Genomic DNA, 19,426 nt, shown 5'->3' with positions numbered 1-19,426 from the left:
CTGACGCGCTAGATAAAGTTAATAAAAAATTGAAATTTCAATCGAGATTCGGATTTGTGAATTCGTTTTCTGACGGTACTGGCCGAGTCCATCGAGATAAATAAGTAATTCCATTGAACGGGAACTGTTGTTATTAACGGCACGTCTCTCACTCACGCACTTTTCCACGGTAAAAATCGTAAAAATCTAAAATCTCCCTATCTCGATGGAGATGTTTTTTTAGAAAATCTGCCGGATTTTCCACGATGTGTCGCTTTTCGTCGCGCAAAGCGACGTGTTTTCACGCCGCACTCGAATGAATGAATTTCAATACGCAGGATTACAACTTTCAAACTCGTTTACTTTCAACAATAGGATATTGCATTTAGAATATCCATTTTCGGTCTAGAGTTGCGACTTTGATTCAAAATTGATAAAACTCCTGGCAAAACGAGAGCCCCCCTTTGCCCATATAAAATTCTTAAAACTCTCGCCGGATATTTTCAAAAAATATGAAACGTTTAGTTTAGAATTGCATGTTTTATGTTATAATGGTTTTGAGATATTTTCAAATATCCATTCCGAAAATGTAATACGCGTACGACTGCAAAACTTTATAATTGAAGTCAATACACCGTCATCAATTTATATTTCTATCTGTATAAGAGCAATAACTGAAACTTTATCAGGCCAAGTACTACGAATAATAAAATAATCATAGGGTAAACATTTGAAAACGTAATTGCTTTTCATCGCTTATTATCGTAATTTAAACTTTGTAAACATATTTATAATTAATCAATATATTATGGCATAATTCACATGTTGCAGCAAGCATCGATATTTTGCCGGTAGCTAAATAATCTAATGAATAAACTAATAAAAAATCAATATAAATGTTTTCGGAATACGGAATAATCACTTGATAAATGTCATTATTCTATATTTTATTGATCACGTGCTGCATACAATTTTCTCATGGTAAAGCTTTTTGTTGGGGCAAAGTATTTTGTTAAAGTATTTTAATTTATTTCGCGCTTTTCTAAAGGTATCCGTGCAAAATATCCAATAACTTAGCACCTCGGCTAACTCGCTTCGTGCTAACGCGATGTTCATCTGAAAGTCACGTCACAGATATTGCAAGCTGGCAGGCAGCGTGTCAGTAGAACAGAAGCCAACAAACAGCATAGTATGCTGCGACACGTGTCGTATCGTTAATTGTCAACATGTCGTTTATATTTTCCATTGTAAAGCATTCGGACATTCATTTCGCGTACGTGTTGCGCAACTCATAGCCCCCTCCCTCCGCCGTCATCGATGTCGTTCAATTCGCATATCCGTAACAATGTAACGTCCGGGATTGAGGACCAATATTCATAACTAGCAAAAACGCACTAACGTCAAATCCTGATTTGTTTTAACATTATTTGTCTCGTTCGCCGAAAAAAATTCTACTGACAAATTTGCTCGATTATTACAAACGAATCGTCTGGGCATGGAAAGATCGTTTTAACTGAACGTTTAACGCCGTGCGTTAACGAGAATTCGTGGAACCGAGGGTTTCGATAAAAATCGGGCGACGGTGCAAGTAACCGTTAAAAATCCCTCGGTATCCCGGGGGGGTGCGCCGGATATTTCCATGCCTCTCGCGACCGTAGATTCGTTTTCCGCTCGAGTATCCGCGCGCAAGCCACCATTGTTCCGGACAAGCGTCCTCGCGCGCGTACGTGTTTTACATAGCGAGACTGAGCGGAGACCCCCGGGCGAGCGTTTTGACTCTCCCCCTTTACTCCTCCAAATATATTTGGATGAAGCACGGCATTAGAGTCGAGCGCAATAACGAACTCGCTTCTCTTTATAATTCCGGTTTCATAACACGTACAGGTGAAGTTAACGTGCCGGGCGAGAGGCATACCACCGCCGCGCATAACGTGGCGCCGAGAAGACGGCAAGGACATTATAATTCGGGAGCCATTTGCAGGAAGCGCCCCGAACCAGAAGTTGCAGGGTAAGATTTAATATAGATGGCCCGCTGCCGCGCACGCCGTTCCGCCGATATAGCGCGGAATATACAATTATGTTTTCCTTAGGCGCGCGCGCGCCGCGCGATTCTGTTAGTATTCAAATTCCCTCATTACGAATCGCGGTTTCCGGAGTTTAAGATGAATCTCGCGACGGAAACCGATTCCGCCAGGATGCTTCCGCGCCCGCGACTTCTGCCGAATGGCCACGGTCGTCATCACGGCTCGTTAACCGTAATGTCGAGTTCCACCGCGCCTAATATTGGTCCAATTATGGAACGCGCGCGCACGTTTACCTTCGCCGGAAGTTCTCTTACAATTTATGTTCGTATTAGATTTAAGATTTTCCTTTTGAAGCAGATGATCGCGTAGTTTTGCCGAGAGCTATCTACCGACTATAGTCTGATAGTTTCCAGTTTGACGATGATCGATTTTTTCTTCTTTAATCATTTCAACGTGATGCCTTGATATTTAATTACTGAATTCAACTACTGAAGTCGCTTGATATTTTTTTATTTTTATCTTCCCATCCTTTACTCCGTTCGCGCTCGGTTCTGAAGAAAGATCACTCTCATACAAACGGACGCCTTTTCCCAAGCTGCACATGCTCGACGGTGGAACTCGACGCAAATGTCCAGCGAAATAAAATGCATGTTGCTTGACGAAAATGATGGGCGCTCGATGGCGACTACGGTAAAACGGTGGAACATACGTCGGACGAGAGAGAACCGCGTTCGTGAACCAAGGCAAACCATTCCACCTCGCCCTCGCCGTCCCGTCGGTGTCGGCTAAACGACGTATTTAGTATTCACTTCAGCGTGGTGTTACTAATAGCGGGCAAATTTCGCCGTACTGTCGACACGGTTCCCGGCAAGGACGCACGTTGCCGCAACCGGTGTAGTCACATGAACCTCCAGGCGACCTGACCTGCCGGCTTATTGTCGGCACTACAATCGTGGTGATTATCGGAGTCATGTCGGAAAAGTCCGCTTTAGCCTCGCGATCACGTGGTGATCTTAATTAACGTTTTGCTAGATACTTTACAGTAAGACGTCGAACCAAGGAGAAACGCAGATGGAAAGAACAGCAGGCATTATGATTTATTATGAATTATTTCAGAAACGTGTAATAATTCTGACATTTTTATATAAATTTTAAATCGTCCCATATATATACAATATATATATATATATATATATATATTTGTTGTTTTCATCTGCGTACATATAAATTACATTTTTGAAATCTCGTAAGACACGTTGCTATGAATATTTTCTGAGAATTAAACATTACAGGCTATCGAAGATTCTCCAAAAATACGTTTTTCTTTATTAATCCTTTTAATCGCGTCTAATCGATCTTAAGGTCGTCTGCTATTTTCACTTTATTCTTCGCAAATATCACCACCGGAAAAACATTTTCGAACGCGAGCAAAGAATAATGTATTGCATGTCTGAGAAATTAATTTCCATTGAATGGAGAACAAGTCACATCGTACATCGAGATTTGAAGACACCTCGGTTAAGTTCGCAGCGCAGCGCGTAAGGCGTCGGCAAAACGCAGACGCTCACATCGGTTCCGCGTAATTAAATCGCGAGGCGGAAAATACGGGCGTGTCACGAGACCTTTGGGAAAATCAATGTTTTTGCCAGCTGAACTGCGACGTGGCGTAACGAGGCCGCAGGTGAGGAGGGTTCGTGCGTTTGCTTACGATATTCCACGGTAAGCAATAGGTGCAGGTGCGACAAATTGCGCTCGTCTTATCCGTGCGCCGCTTCGTCGCTTGCATCTGAATACGCTCGTGAACGTATTCGGTGAACGTATTCAATGAATGGCACATCATATTCAACGGTTATTTAATAAAATATACTTTTTAATCCTTTCATTTGTGTACCAACATTGGCATACACGCTTAATAATTTCGTGTGGAAATTATTCGATACATACTAAAATATTCTCGCATTCTGTCAACAATTCATTTTTGACCTGGATCCATACTGTTAAGCTCTTAGGAGATTAATCAATATTTGACGAGTTAATTTCCACGTGTGTTTATATGTTCTTTTAAAGTTAAACCATAAAACATATAAATAAATTTGTAAATTGTAACTAAAGACTTGCAAATTAAAAATGTAACAGAGTTGCAGCATGCAAAAATTTAATATGCATTGAATGTTTCATAATAAAATATTGGAAAAACATAATTAACGCGAATATGGTTAAGCGTGTTTGTCATTGCATCGATTATCGACTGTCACTTTTGTAACAGGTCGTTTGCTTTACATTCTTTTTGTTCGTTTATATTTAATAATCGCTCGGCGTTAAGTAATAATAGCCAAAGATAACAGATTGCGAAAATAACATAGTTGTAAAGATGTCAAAAGATATGACTAAATTTCTATAATCTTCTATTATTAATAATATTGTAATTACTTCCTATTATCGGTGAATATATATATTGGAATATAATCTTAATTGAATATTTTATTAATCAATTGAATTTTTTATTAATCAATAAGCAATTTTCTTATTTTCAAATACTATTCAATTTTTTGCCTTCATTATTACATCTATATTTATTAAATAAAGTTAATTATGCTTTATTAACGTAATAATTATTTAGTCAAAAGTAAAGTAAAATTAAACTCTATTATATACACCTTTATGCGTACATAATCATAACCTATTGATTAAATAGATTATAATATTAAATAGATAAATATACCAAGAAATGATCAGGTCGAAACATTCTGAAGAAAAATCAATATTATATTATGAAAGGCCTTACTATGTGTAACACAACGCGAGTATTAAGAGACGCGCGCGTATTATAATAATATTTCCATTTTAATCAAGTTTAACATCTGTCATTCTCAGTTTCAATCGTGAATGAGTTCTTTGGCGAAGAGCTGAAACTGATGAAGATCTCGAGGAACGAGATGGGAGTTTATCTGTGCATCGCCTCCAACGCGATTCCGCCCACGATCAGCAAACGGATTTTTCTCAGCGTTCATTGTGAGTAATAGTGATTACTGTCCGAGCCGTTAGACCTGATACCATGTACTTCGATTTTCTGGTGCTGGTGCCGGAAATGTAACCCTATTTCCCGATTTCGGTTTACAGTTCCGCCTGTGATTCAAGTACCAAATCAGCTGCTCAGTGCGCCCTTGGGGACCGACGTGATTCTGGAATGTTTCGTTGAAGCATTCCCGAAGTCGATTAACTATTGGGTCAAGGACAAGGGTGAGGTGACACTTGATGATGTTCTCTAAAAGACTTTTACACCGCGTGTTATAACGGGCGAAAATGTTTTAATATTGAATACTTTGATACTTAGTAACAGCATGATGGAACGCAAACGATGAAAGCACACGCTGTATTCTTTCACCATCCTCCATTTATCAATTTATCCATTTATCAATTTATTCGTAAAAAGATTTTGTTCACATATATAATAATTAGTATAAGCATAAATTGATTTCGGATTTTGAAATTCGTGTAATTCTGAAATGTTTATAACTTGAAAGAACTATTATAGTGTTTTTACTTCTGGTATTTACTTATAGTATTTTTCAGTTTTTAATTCTGATTGATGCGCGTATGCATCATCTATCACTTATATACATGTTAATTGATATTTCAAATTATATAAATTTTCAATTTCCTCTTTTTCTCCACGAGATGTATCAATTTTATCAATAACCGTCAATAGTTGCAATTAAAATTGATGTTACAGTTTTCACTTCCTTTTACAACTTTTTACAAAATGGATTTATCATTTAACACAATAGAAATAATTTGCTGTACATATCAAAATTCATACACATATGCGAGTGTAATATCTACATCCGTAAAACAGTGTGTGCCTAGCGCACACTTTACAACTGCACTACTTTACAAGTAGTATAATCCGTTACAGTGATTGGTTTGTTAACTAATTACTGGCTGTAACTAGCGGAGAAATGCTCAACCGTTAATTATTCTCGCTAGGCAAATCCGATTACAAACCGTACCTTAGTTTAGGTGATTCCGATACTGTATCGTTGCGTTTCCGTATCATCAGCTTCGAGAAACTTTTCGCATAATTGGCAAATACATCTTAAGCCTTGTGCAAATAAACAACAACAACGAACGAAGAAGTCAATTTAGCTTATCATTTCCCCTTCTTTTTTTCTTTCATAAAGAACATGGTATAAAGATATGTAAATTGTAAAATGTCTCGACTTATGTCAACGATCGAATTTCGGTGAAATTTTGGCTTTTTCTCGGAATATACGATACATATACGAGATGGATATGCAAATATATCGGTAAAGTGCGTTTCCAGCGCAAAGCAAGTTGAAATACCAACTGTTTCGGTATCATAAACCGCATGATGTTTCAACGAGCAGCAGCGCGAGATATCGCAGCGACGTGTAATAACTTGGCTCAGAATTCCTCAAGAAAACTTTAGATAGATATAAGAGAGAATACTACTTATTCAGACTCGCGGAAATATTCCCGCAGTGGATTGCGCCTCGCAAGAGCCAGACGTCCTCCCAGTTTAACACACGCTCAGCTATCCGAAGTACCTCGTTCCAATGCATTCGTATGCAATTTCGTCTCGCATGGAAGATACCTTTCACTTGTTTCCCATTATACGCAACTGTTCCAACGTGTAATAAGAAAGCATAGCAGGAAACGGGCGAGATGTCTTATTTATAGCAAGAGGTGTAATCTCTCACTTTCAACTATCCGTATTCGTGAACGACATAGAGAGATATATTTCAGAATTTAATTAAAATAGTTTAACAAATTTAATTAAAATAGTTTAACAAATATGATTAATCTAGTTACTAGTACAAAGCGCGCGTCACAAATTTGCATTTTAAATTTTGTCAAATTGTTATAACTCTATTATTGATGACTAAATGAACATTGTACTAGAAACAATATTCAAGTCAAAGGATTTGATGCAATTCAGCCGTGAATATAAAGATTTTTAAACCAATCTAAACTAATTTAATATATATAAATTAATTTTCTAATAAACGTACAGAGAGAGATTATAAGTGGATATATATTTTATAAGGAGTCTTTAATATTAAACGCAATTTGTTTACAATAATCAATCAATATTCTTTCCTAAATTCGATATTCTTGTCGTCTGCATAAAATATAAAATGCGTGAAAAGTAAACTTTTACAGTTTCATAAATGTTTACAATTTCATAACGAAAATTGTATTTTTAGTGATAAACCACATATTGATAAAGACGAATACTTTACGCCTAAGTCCGAAAAGTAGTCTATACAGTTTTCTATTTATCAGAAAGTGAATAATTAAAATCTACTTTTGTTCCTAAGGTTCGATGCTAATATCTAGCTTCAAACACGATGTCAAGGTGATAGAGAAGTCGCAATTCGAGATCCAAATGGTCCTCATCATCCGGTACTTGCAGAAATCCGACATGGGAACGTACCGATGCGCGGCCAAAAATTCCCTCGGCGAGGTCGAGAGCAGTATTCGATTATACGGTGAGTACACACCGCGTTTTCCGCAGTTATCAAACGAAGTTTCCCGGGAAGCCCATAAAGAATACCTAATTCGATTGCTCGACGGAACGCACTCAAAATGGATGGCAGGGGAGGAGAGGGAGAATTGCGTTATCCGCGCTGCATATCGTTTCAATGCACGTGTACATTTACGAACAATTCCGATTTCTTTCTCTCCCACATTGTTCCTTTATTTTATTTCCTTCGTAGATAACCGTAACGCCAGGGATTAAGATTCGTACCGTGAAATAAAACCTGCGGATGGACCTGCAAATAATTGCAGGCGAGGTCGACGGCGGAGAAGTTTACCTTGCAAACTACGAATGAATTATTATACTTATAAGCACCGCGCCGGGATTAATTTTCTGCAGCGTTACAGCTGATAGCAACTGTTTCCTTCGAGAGATAACAGTGCTTGGGGATTTATTAATGTCAGACATGCGCTATCTACGGGTCGAATTTACACGGTGTAGTCCAGAATTGGATTAAACGATTGAGAAGAAGTAACGGGATTTTTATCGAACTTCTCAGCAGTAAAGTCGCGTAAATCGATATTCCGCAATACCGATCTCTCGCGCGGTATCAAATAAGAGATAAGTTTCCGTTATACGTTCTCCATTCTTCAGGCTTGTTTTTAACGACTGGACAACGAACAAACGACACAAAATCCTCGACAATCCTCGGTTAAATAACTGCCGGCGATTACGGTCAGGTGTTCGATTATTTCGCCAAAGGAGAACACTACATGGTACCGCAGATCCGCCGGGAAATTTGCCATTGGAGCATTACGCGAAACTACGCAAATCGTCCAGTATATCTGCGCATGTGGCCGCGAACGAGACGATCTCAAACGCACACGGGTAACAAGGCACGTGAACCTCTCACGGCGAACGAATTACGAGGCGGAAACGGCTTTTTGTCGCGCGTTGTAACTCGGTTACACCGGTATCTCGCGAGCCTCGCGAGCCGAGAGGGAACGATGAAATTTGCTCTTTCGCGTGCGCGACCTGTTATTCCTACATTAATGCGACGGGTCGCGAGGTTAACGAGTCTTCTCTCCCGCTGTCGCGTTGCCGGCGGCATGGAAATTGTCATTCACTGGAACCTCCCTCACGCTGACGGTGAATTCGCGCGCCCGCGCGCTTCTTCCCCTTTCGCAGCTGTGATCGCGAGTTGATAGGAGTAAGAGGGTTCCCTCCCTTATACGGTAAACACGCCTCGCGTTTACAGACATCGTCACTTTGCGGACGGAAACCTGCTCCGAGGATCCGCATCTATATCAGCGGCAGACGCCCTTCGGTCAATCCTCATCTTTTTGCGCTCGCGCGACGTCGGATTTCTCGGCTAGCTTCCAGCTCTTGTAGCCAGGCTGCAAGCTGACGGAAAGGGTAGTAGATTGGGAGGAAGGGTCGAGTCTGCGAGTGCAGTACACTTTTCGCTCCGTTCGTAAATCGTCGCGTGTTATCGATCCATCGATTTCGAGAGCGGGGGTGCGCATCCGGCGTGCTGGACGTAAGAACGATGTATTTGCGTACGTGAATTTAAAGGTGACGGTACGAGAAACGGTCCCCTCTCCCCGTCTCCATTTGCGCTCCCTAGTCGTCCTAATGTTAACGGAATCCTCGTGAGGTCGAAAATTTGAAATTCGCTGAGGAAGATAACGCGTCCGATCGATTTTCACCGGGGGACCGGAGGAGGAGAGTTATCCGCAAAATTCGCCGTGGGATACGCGCCCTCCCGAAGTTCGATAGGAACTTCAGAGGATGCGTTGCACATACACGTGTACGCATGTGTCCATTCCCGGTTGATATTAAACTCTGTATACAACGAGAGTACGCGTGTGGGTGCAAGCCTTATCTTCGGCCACCTCGGCTTAATCTTTTTTTTTCTTTTATACAAGAGATTCCCAATGGAAAAAGTTTGTAGTATAAGCACGACAATTCCCGGATAAACGCCGATAAATTCGCGACTTTGCTTTTTGGAACAATGCAACGAGCGGGACGTCCCGTGGTCCTTTCTAATCGAAGTGTCAGGCTGAATGTCTCGCGAGCACGAGATTGCTTTATATATTTATTCATTACAGATACCTTACAGTTTAATTCTTTTTTAATGAGAGGGGAAATCTTTCGAAGACTGGTCACCCCCGGGGATAAGGAGGTGACGCTGTGCGGAATTTCCACCCACTATCTTACAACTTAATGGTTTTCAATCGTTCGTATTTAGTAATCGCTAAATTGTCGTAATACGTTCCGCGGATGAATGCTCCCTTTGAAAAATGCCAAAAATTCTGAACGCCAAAAATATTCTCCATTACTTTCCCCGAGATTATTTGCTGCTCTCTATCGCGTTTCTTTTCGCTGTTCCAGAGATCGTCAGCCCCGGGAGGATAGTCACGAAGGCGATGCCGCCGTTCTATGAGGACGTGACCGTGACGGCGCAGGACACGGCGGAGATGGACAAGACGAAGAACGAGCTGCTGATGGTGGACGAAACGGTGCGCGGCCACGTCTTGGGTTATCCGGTGCTCGTCACGCCACCTTCGACAATTCGCGTCGCCAAGAAACGACCCGCGACCAAGACGAGCTCGGGCGCAGATCCACGAGGGTCCGCCGTCGTTCTGTCGTCAGTAGTGTCACTGATGATGATCGTATGCCGAAGGTGGTGGCCGTGCTGGTGGTGAGAAACGAAACGGGGAATCCCAAAGGATCGTGGAAGGACTGCTGTTAGCTCTCGCGATCGTCATGGCCCGATCTCGGCGACATCGCGTAACTCGCCTTCGAAGAAGATCGTTATACGTGTGACCAACAATGTTCGTTGCCCATCGATGGATCCGAAGTTGTTTCCGTCGTGAATCGCTGAACGAGTTTCACGAACAGATATTTCCGCGTTTCATCACCGGCCTGTCAGATTCTCCGCTGCTTCGATTCTGATTGATCAACCGAAAGGGATCACGTAAAGCGAAGCACGCTTCGCGTTGTTCATTCAAATTTCACATCCGGCTCCATGTAAAAAGAAAGTCCTCAGACTTCGATCTTCATTGGTTATTCAACAGCTTGCTCGGCTTTACGCAACGAAAACAACTTCGATCGGGCTTAAGTCGCCGTTGCCGCCGTTGCCGCCGCCGACAACGACGTATCGTCTTCCCTGAGTGGCTTATTCGTAATTCGTAGACCTAATCAATGGATCGGGAGATCGCAGAAGGGATGAACCAAGTTGGGACCGAAGACGGAGACGCGCATCGCGCCAGGCGTATCTTGATCGTTTTTGCTTGGATCAAGAAATCAATCGGTGAGTGCTGAATTAATTAAAGCGAGATATCGTATTCGCGGTAGAATTTGGGTCGATCCTATTTTCAATGTTATAAATAGTGTCCTAAATTTTCTTCTTTTCTATGCAAAGGTAGACTCGAATAATCTCATGATTACCTTATAACGAGCAGAATATTTTAGCAGCTATTTAAGAGATTTTCTAAGCTTTAATACGTCGCGATATAAATCACTTTCATGTAAAACTGATTGCTTTCATATTTTAATACGTAGAGAAGAATGTTGCATACGTTTGAATCAAATGGTGAATGCTTGATTGATTAAGATACGCTTAGCGGATGAACGACGTCTATGATACTTAACGCCATAATAAAAGAAAAAGATAGGCGATAGGCGTAAAACGTAGGAAAGGAGACAACGAAATGGTAGAAGCCAGAAAGCAGATAGACACAAAAAGGACGACGCGAGCAGAGAGAGAGAGAGAGAGAGAGAGACATATCTCGACGTTAAAAGTCCTCGATAATATTCGCGCGGATCGAAGGACCAGGTACGTAACTCCTCAGTTTCGGCGGCAATAAATTTGCGTGATGTGTATATATGTACGTATATCATATATTGCCACGCTCGCACGTGTATATGTGTGCATACTGACACGTCAGGGTAACTAACTAACACGTTCGTGCCACCCTTCCCCATCCTACCCCTCCGTTACGCTCTCGAATCGCGTGCGAGCGGCGTAGCGTTCCGTAGATAGATCCTCACGATTACGCCGGTGTAATAGAATATGTATCGCGACTTAAATGAGTATATCGACAGCTTTAAACGAGTTCGAGCTGGAAGTAGCAAGGCGTCGCGCCGTGTCCGTCGTAGACGGATCCGCCCGATATCTCGGACCAATCGATTACGGACGAGTGGTCCGAAGTTGTTCGCCACAAAATGCCCTGATCACGGACGCGCGATCGCGTACCTGTCCCTCTCCCGCTAACTTTCTTATCTTCTCATCGACGGATCTTTTATGGCGCTCTCGACAGCGGTTCTCGACAGTAAAACTCGCCAGTCAACATGGAATTGAGCGCTACTTTCGCGAAACGTTTATTTCAGAGCTTTACTTTTACCGAATTGCGGCCCTCGATATCAAAACGCTCCGAACGATAGCAGTCCAGTGAAGAGTCATATTCGATGACTGTTTGCAGTTTTACTCGCGAGAACGGCCCTCGATGTTAGAATTTACCGATGAAAATAAAATTCAGCGCGACATTTTCAACGCGGATATTTACTTGCGAACTTTATCCTTTAACAGCAACTGTCGATCATATGGCTCCAGATTTAATCTAAACTTAACTTGAAAGTGACGCTGAATAAGCATCCACTTGAGAACTGAAAGTTGTTCTGTAAAAAAGCAAAAGCTACAAAGTAATAAAATTCTGGAGAGTACACTTTGCAATGTTCATTCAATGTATCGTTAGAAATACGTTCAAGATATTTTTTTTATATTGATTGAATAACTTAAATTAGCGTTAATAAAATATAAAAGTCTGTAATTTTTCGACATTAATCGACTTAATAATAATCACTTAATAATAAGACAATATAAAACTGATCTTTCATGTTCTAATGTATTATATATTACATATATTACAGTTAAAATTGATAAACGATATCACGAGTATTGCAAAGTGACATTCGTAGATCGATTATACTTTTATTAACTTCATGCTTATATTATTAATGAAATGAAACTTTTTTTATAATAATAATACCAAAATAAAATTTTTGATGATGAAATAAACTAACAAAATTATAGTAAAATCACTCGATATATATTATATAAAAAGTATGTACGACAATAATGATGTTGTCCGAACATTGCGCATGAACTACAAATTTTAATCATTTAGGAGCAATTCAATCAAAACACGGCAAGAATCAATACAAAATTTCTTCGATCGCGCGTCCTATGGTCAGGTACTGTATATCCGATCACTCGTTTCCGATGTGAGTGACTAATAATCGTTCATTAGGCCAACGCGGACAAACTTTTCTGCCGCGCTTCGAACAAATGTGCAAAACACATGTACGATGGAAAGAGTGCAAGAAAGAAACCAAGCATGAAAGAGAGAAAGAGAGACAATGTGCATGCGTGAGAGTGATACTAATTATATTTTTATATTTCCAGCGTAGCGTATTTACGTTCCGTATCGATAGATCCTTTAATGATGGTCAGAGCTCTAGTCGGCCATTCCATTTGCTATCATGACATTCGGTTCTCGCAATGATTTCTCTCTCTCTAATTGATTGATGTGACTACAGCATAGATCTGGACGAGTCAAAATTGGTCGTGTCTACTCCTGCTTTTCCATTGTTGAACGCGTCATCGCAAAGTGGATCCAGAACGATCGTGGATAATAAAATCGATCGCATCGGCTGCCGCCACGCACCGCTCGCCACGACAGTTGTATTCACTTGCCAAAATAAATCGGTCATTCCCGCGGGCGCGCTCGATTTTGGGAGTTTTGTGGCGACTGAAATTGTGTCTCGTTACGCTTCGCGGTTCGTTTTCGAAACTCACCGACAGGTCTCTCGCAGGAGCGCCGTACGTGCCCAGTCTCCGATAAAATTTATTTATACATTCGTGTGTTTCTCGAGCGATTTGTCCTTCACAATCGGCCACACATTAATTACTAATTACTCTTAAATTATCGAAATTGTTCCTCGAGTGGAACACGACGGGAAAATTAATTCTTTCATTGTCCATTGTGTTCCGAATTACAATCATTGAATCTTAATTTAATCCGTCATTATTCGAGATCTTCAGACAGTTCTCGAGCTCGCTTGTTTTCATGTAAGAACGCGACAAATAAGTTATTTTCGCGAACTCGATCGACTCGAAACAATGGAGCTAGCCGATCCGCTGGCTGTCCGCGACATTGACTCGAGTTTTTAGACACGTATAGATCAAGAGCCTAACGTCCGAAGCCTTGTTGTCACCGTGTTAGTCGAATTATCTGAGGGATTCAAAGGAAAGCGAGGTCTCGGGAACATTATTAGAGCTTTGTCAGCGCTCGCGTAAAGATCGATCTCGAACCAATTCGAGTCTCGGCCAACTCTCAACTCGCTTCGCTGTTGAGCCGCTCTCTCATTTCGACGTCCGAAGCGTCTGAACGCTCGTCAGGCGCGCGTCATCGATTCGCCGCTGCACACAAACATATTCTGTGTCTTTGACGAACTGCCACCTCGTGTATCGGTGCACGCGTGAAAGCTCGCCGAAACCGACGCGATCAAGAAATCCGCCGCGTCATTCCGGCGCCGCAAGTGTTGAAGATCTCCGATCTGCGCCTAGTTCGACTTGGTGCACGAATTGCAGTGAAATAAACTGACCGTTGAGTACACAAGAGTTCTCTCTCAACCTGTAACTCCCTCTCCCTCCATACGCTCGGAATCATCAGGGCTCCGAGAGCACAGTCTCGCGCTCAACGCTGGGCGGTTCCGGTATCACAAAACACATTGCATTTTGAGAATGAAAATTATAACATAATTTCTAAATATTATGCATAATATCGAAATAGAGATAATGTTATAGAAAATATGTTTCAATGTTGACGTGATTGACAAGGCTTCGCTGACATCGTTTCGTATAAACTAATCTTGTTTACCCAAATCGTTGCGCGTTTTATTCATTTTATTTATTTCGCAGTTTATATTTTATTATTGATAATTTTCCGTCACAAGAACTGGAAAACCTTGCAAATAACAAGAATCTCTTATTGGATGCATCGTGTAATGAAAACGAATGATATTTCAGAAAGACGATTACAATTTTTTCATCGTTATCCCCAATCGTGCATTCCTCTGAAATATCTCGTCTGATAAAATTGTCGCTCGCAACGTTTTTCCGAGGAGTCCTTCAATTAACCGATGGCCTGTCGTGCGTTCGATATTAAATATGCGACGTACCTCACATTCGTCATCGCACAACCACCTCGAAATGGTCAGTCGGCAGCAAAAAAAAGGCCGGTTCGCCTCGCGGAACTCAAGAGTCCTCATGAGAGCCAATGAATGGTCGCTCTCTCCACGACCGAAAAAAAAATCGCGGCGCTTCTCCCCCGGTCGGGGCAAATCGCGCTCGTTTGCGACACGCCGCCCGTACCCTGCGAGTACGAGGGTGCTTTCGCTCCCTCTTTATTTCGTCGGCGGGAATTCTCGTTCCGGAACGATTATCGTCCTTCTCCGGCGACGATGGCGGGACAACGACAGAGGGGCGGGTCGGCTCCTCTCTCTTTCTCGGTCACCGTGAGAAATTATAAGGGCGAATCCGCCTTTAAGGACTACGAAGAAGATCTTAGTTCCTCCATAAATAAACACAACTGCCCGCGCAGCTGGCGCGGACGTAATTCATCGTGAATTAATTTAAGGGCCACCGCCATCTCCCGCGGCCCTCGCCGCCCTCATCCACCATCTCGAATCCTCCCCGTCCCCTCCCGCTCTTCTCAGCCCCGTCTCTCATCCCCTCGCCACCGGCCGCTTTCATTAGAAGGCCCGCCGTGCCGAGGCCGCGCCATTTGGCGGCTCTCCGCTTTATGCTGATTTTATTTCCCTTCTTTTGCGGGTATCTCGGGTGGAGTAATTGTGCGCGGTATTATCATTCACCGCGGCATCGTGTTGTTCGGCCGCGTGAGATATCGGTCCTTCGAATCGGTCGAAGGCAAAGCGAAGAGGATATCACACGGTTCGCCGCAGCTTCCTGCCTCTTCTCATCCTCGTCACCTACATTCTCATCGTCGTCGTCATCATCGTCGTCGTCGTTGTCGTCTTTGTTCGTCGTGATGCCCAACGGCGTCAACGACTCCTTCCTACGACTTCCAAACGGTCTTGCCGTTCCGTTTGAACTACGGCGAGAAGTCATACCTGTAAAGTTGCAGCTGCAGCAGCACCTTCTCACACCGGTCCTCAGCCGTCTTTCTCCGTATGGTTGCTCGTAGATTTCCGTCTCCCACCCACGCTTCCACCCTCGGCCGCTTGCTTAAAGCGTCGGTTACGCTTATTAAAATCCCGTGAAGTACGACGTGTAAGCTCGTCGAGAGAGAGAAAGGGAGAGAGAGCGGGGAGAGAGAGGGAGAGAGAGAAAGAGATCGAGGGTGAGAGGAAGTGGTGTGTGTACAGGAGACGCGGTTAGTTTATCGCACGCTCGGTTCGTTTCGTCATTTCGACGCCTGATGAAGGATACAGTTCCAAAAGGCTCAACATGTTGCAACGAGAACGATCAATGAAATTTCACGACTCATCGCGATATATCAGTGTTCCATACGTCCTACGTTAATATATTAATATATGTTTTCGTGTCGCTGTGGATCTATGGCAGTGCTCTCGTTATATTGGATTGCAACATACATTCGTCCTGTGGTTTTAGTGTTTTTAATAACGAATATATGTTACAACCCACATTATTAAAAATACTAAATCAATAGGACGAATATATATTATATAATCCAATAGGATAACTATAATCGTCTTGTGTGAAGATAAGTATAAAATTCCAAATTTATTAAGACATTAAAGTTATATTTATTCCGAGATCTGGAATACTATAATTTATAGACTTTTGAACTTATCAGTATATTTTTATATTTTATTACTTTTTCACGTTGATTGCAAAGTCTAGTAATGGTTTGTCTTGTGTTTAACGCTTGATATAAGTTGACTCTTTAACTGCGATTTTTTTATAATACGATCGAACAGCTTTGAGAAGTTTGTTTTATGAGGTTTAAGTGGGTCGATTGAACCGATGTAAAGTTTTGAGTCTTGGAGGAGGGGAATTAGGCAACTTCCTTTTATCTGCGTGAATTATCGCCTCATTGGATCGTCCCTTCTTAGCATTCACTTTGTCTTTGTGCAAACAATGTTGCATTTTTATCTTTTGAGCTTCATAATATTCTGTCGATATATATTTTCTGCAGATCCTTATTTTTCTTGACATTGTTTATTTGATACTTTATTTGATTATTTTCATAAATATTTTTTGCTGCAGATGTCGATATATTCTATATGATTCCTGAACTATCTTCATTTTTTGGTGCCGCTGTTGCCACGCTTATCTTTTTCATGGTCCTTCTTTTATTTACTTTAGTTTCGTAGCGTGGCTTGTTCTGGCCGTTGGTTTTTTTACGTTTATTGAGTCATAAATAACATCATATCTTTTTTATCGAATGAGAAAGCATTGTTGCAAAAAAGTACAACAATTCAAATATACATTTTAGTATTTTTACGATTTTCTTGCAATAATTTTCACAATCTGTTAATTTCAATATCGAATTTGTATAGAAAGCAATCGAAGCAAAACTATTATAATATTATAATTGTTAAATATTATTTATAAATATGTATTTATCATTTCTGTTTAACATTATATTTTTATTAATTATATTTTACAAATAAGAATAATATAAATCATACACTATATTATAATATATATATTGCAATTTTACTTTTAAACAAAGGGAAAATTTAATTCTTCGCTTATCCATGGATATAAATGTTTACGAAAAATTAAAGAAAAAAGTACAATTAAGATAACTGGCTTATATTTAAAAGTATGATAGAATCTTCTTCTCAGCTTATATTATTCACTTTTACGAGAGTGAACTGCGACATTACGACATGGACATTCGCTCTTTCGATCCCTAAGCCGTTACGGAACAATCGGAGTTCCGCCGCACTTATTTTCCGACTTTTCCTTTAAGTTCGGTGACGGACAGTATCGAGATACAGTTTCCGAAAAACAAAATGTATTATGGATGTTTCCCGGAAAAAAACATTCTCGCGTGAGAGAGCTGCCGATGAATTTTCTACGTAGTGGGATACGTGGCCGGAAGCAACCCTCGAAAATCCCTAAGTCGCCCGTCGTGGAAGTTATCACTTGACAGTTATATGGCAGCTGTACGTCACTGTTACTCGGCGAGTCTTGCGGGCAGCTTCCCCCCTTTTGCTCTTCCAAACACTCCCTCTTTCCAGACTGCAATATCAGACAATACGAGAAAATGGAACTTTTTGAATACATGGAGAACTGTTAATGGTATGCATGATGCGAGAAGTGATGATGTCTCACCCATTTTAAAAACTTTCCAACCCCACATTCCTCACCCTCTCTACCGGCGCTGCTAAGCTTTAGCATCGGTATCGTAAGTACGTATTTTATCTGACATCAGAAGAGCCGAGGTATGAAACATCTGTATTTATATCTTTCAAATATAAATGGATATAATTTTAGATCAAAACGCGACGTAAATATCTTTAATCTTTAACTGGATGCTTAACTTAGATTATAAATCAAATTATACAATCATTATACAATCATGCTTTATTTACATGCATTCATGATCATTCATGTGCTGACGTATTGCATCGGAATATATTATAAATGTTACACATTTATTTGTAAACTTGAAGTCCACAAATGTCCAGAGGATTAGTACTACGCTTTTTTTTTCTTTTCTATTAAAGAAATTTAACTAAAGTTCCTGTGAAGCAAGGACAGAGTTCGGTTTTTGAATACGATACGCATAGATACAGATATAGTCGCGCCGGCTCTTCTGATATTAACCGCACGAAGTAGCTTTCCTGTTGAGTTTCGACGTGGCATGTCGTATACTTTTTGCATGGCGCAATGAAAGTTGAACGCGATTGGAAAGTGGAAGGCGTTCCTCATTTTGATTTATGTGATGATCGAAGTATCCCAGAACCATTGGTACAGGTCCTACGGGAGTACCTCACGAGGCGGAAATGTGCTTTAGAAACTTTCCACGAAACATGTTTATGCGCTTCTCGACGGGTGTACAAGACACTGATTAACCGGATTGCATTGACCTCGCTCATGAACGAGATCGGTTTGACTTTGCGCATGAGGAAAGAAGACCGTACTCATCGTTGTTAAATAGGCGACAATTTCCCACGCCTGAACGAACTCATGCGAGTGTTGTCTTATGGACACTGCTCGTATGAGCGCGTACTCGATTGTTAACAGCGTATATTGAGCGCAAGGCTATCACCCTGTATAAATAATATTCGAGAAGTCATAGTTGGCGCTCGACATGACTCTACGATGGCATCTTTCCTTTCCTGGAGTGCGCGATGTATAGTGTCCGCATAATTTTGTATAGCTGTACGTACGCGCGCGAACTCGATTGTTACGAATGCAAGCGAAGATTAATTAAAGGCTAAATGAAGAGTGTGAGAAAGGCGGATTGTATAAATATAATCGTCTAAGAAGGTAGCGAAAAGAGTAATACTGTAAATAATTGTGAACATACAATTGTAACCAAATCATTCACGGCGGAATAAAAACGAAGCTTCGTGTCGCAAATGAAGCTGCCAATAAAATATTATCTTGCGTATATTATTGCGCGAGCACACACATCTGCATTCTTGTTATCGATATGCCCAAGATTAATCTCCTTATCTGGATTATTTCGATATATAACCATGCGATTGTATTTCCGGACATAGTAATTAATAGAAATCTTATATTTCATTAATTACATTTAATTTATGCATATTGCTATTTTACATAAAATGATAGCTTTGGTACGTAGAATATTTTAGCTTCGATGAATAATCGACGTGCACATCATAG

General features: G+C 41.1%; 1 protein-coding gene across 2 annotated transcripts in view; it reads left to right on the top strand.

The window, feature by feature from the left end:
• The window catches only part of LOC105278340 (lachesin), a 67,068-nt gene extending 47,890 nt beyond the window's left edge, over positions 1 to 19,178 (top strand). Inside the window, exons 6-11 of one of the 2 annotated variants that reach the window (XR_893772.3) lie at positions 1,864 to 1,987; positions 4,878 to 5,015; positions 5,124 to 5,243; positions 7,346 to 7,516; positions 9,901 to 10,343; positions 10,705 to 19,178. Coding sequence is in view for 1 of the 2 variants with exons in the window: in XM_011337369.3 (XP_011335671.1) it covers positions 1,864 to 1,987; positions 4,878 to 5,015; positions 5,124 to 5,243; positions 7,346 to 7,516; positions 9,901 to 10,214 (867 nt within the window). In the remaining variant the exon portion in view is untranslated. Of the gene's footprint in view, positions 1 to 1,863; positions 1,988 to 4,877; positions 5,016 to 5,123; positions 5,244 to 7,345; positions 7,517 to 9,900 lie in introns of both variants that reach the window. The other variant, XM_011337369.3, reaches the window with a different exon arrangement.
• Positions 19,179 to 19,426: the final 248 nt, after the last annotated feature.

This window comes from Ooceraea biroi, chromosome 4 (genome assembly GCF_003672135.1).
Source record: "Ooceraea biroi isolate clonal line C1 chromosome 4, Obir_v5.4, whole genome shotgun sequence".
NCBI lineage: Eukaryota > Metazoa > Arthropoda > Insecta > Hymenoptera > Formicidae > Ooceraea > Ooceraea biroi.
Note: the sequence above shows the minus strand (reverse complement) of the source record. Positions and strands in the feature narration are given on the sequence as shown.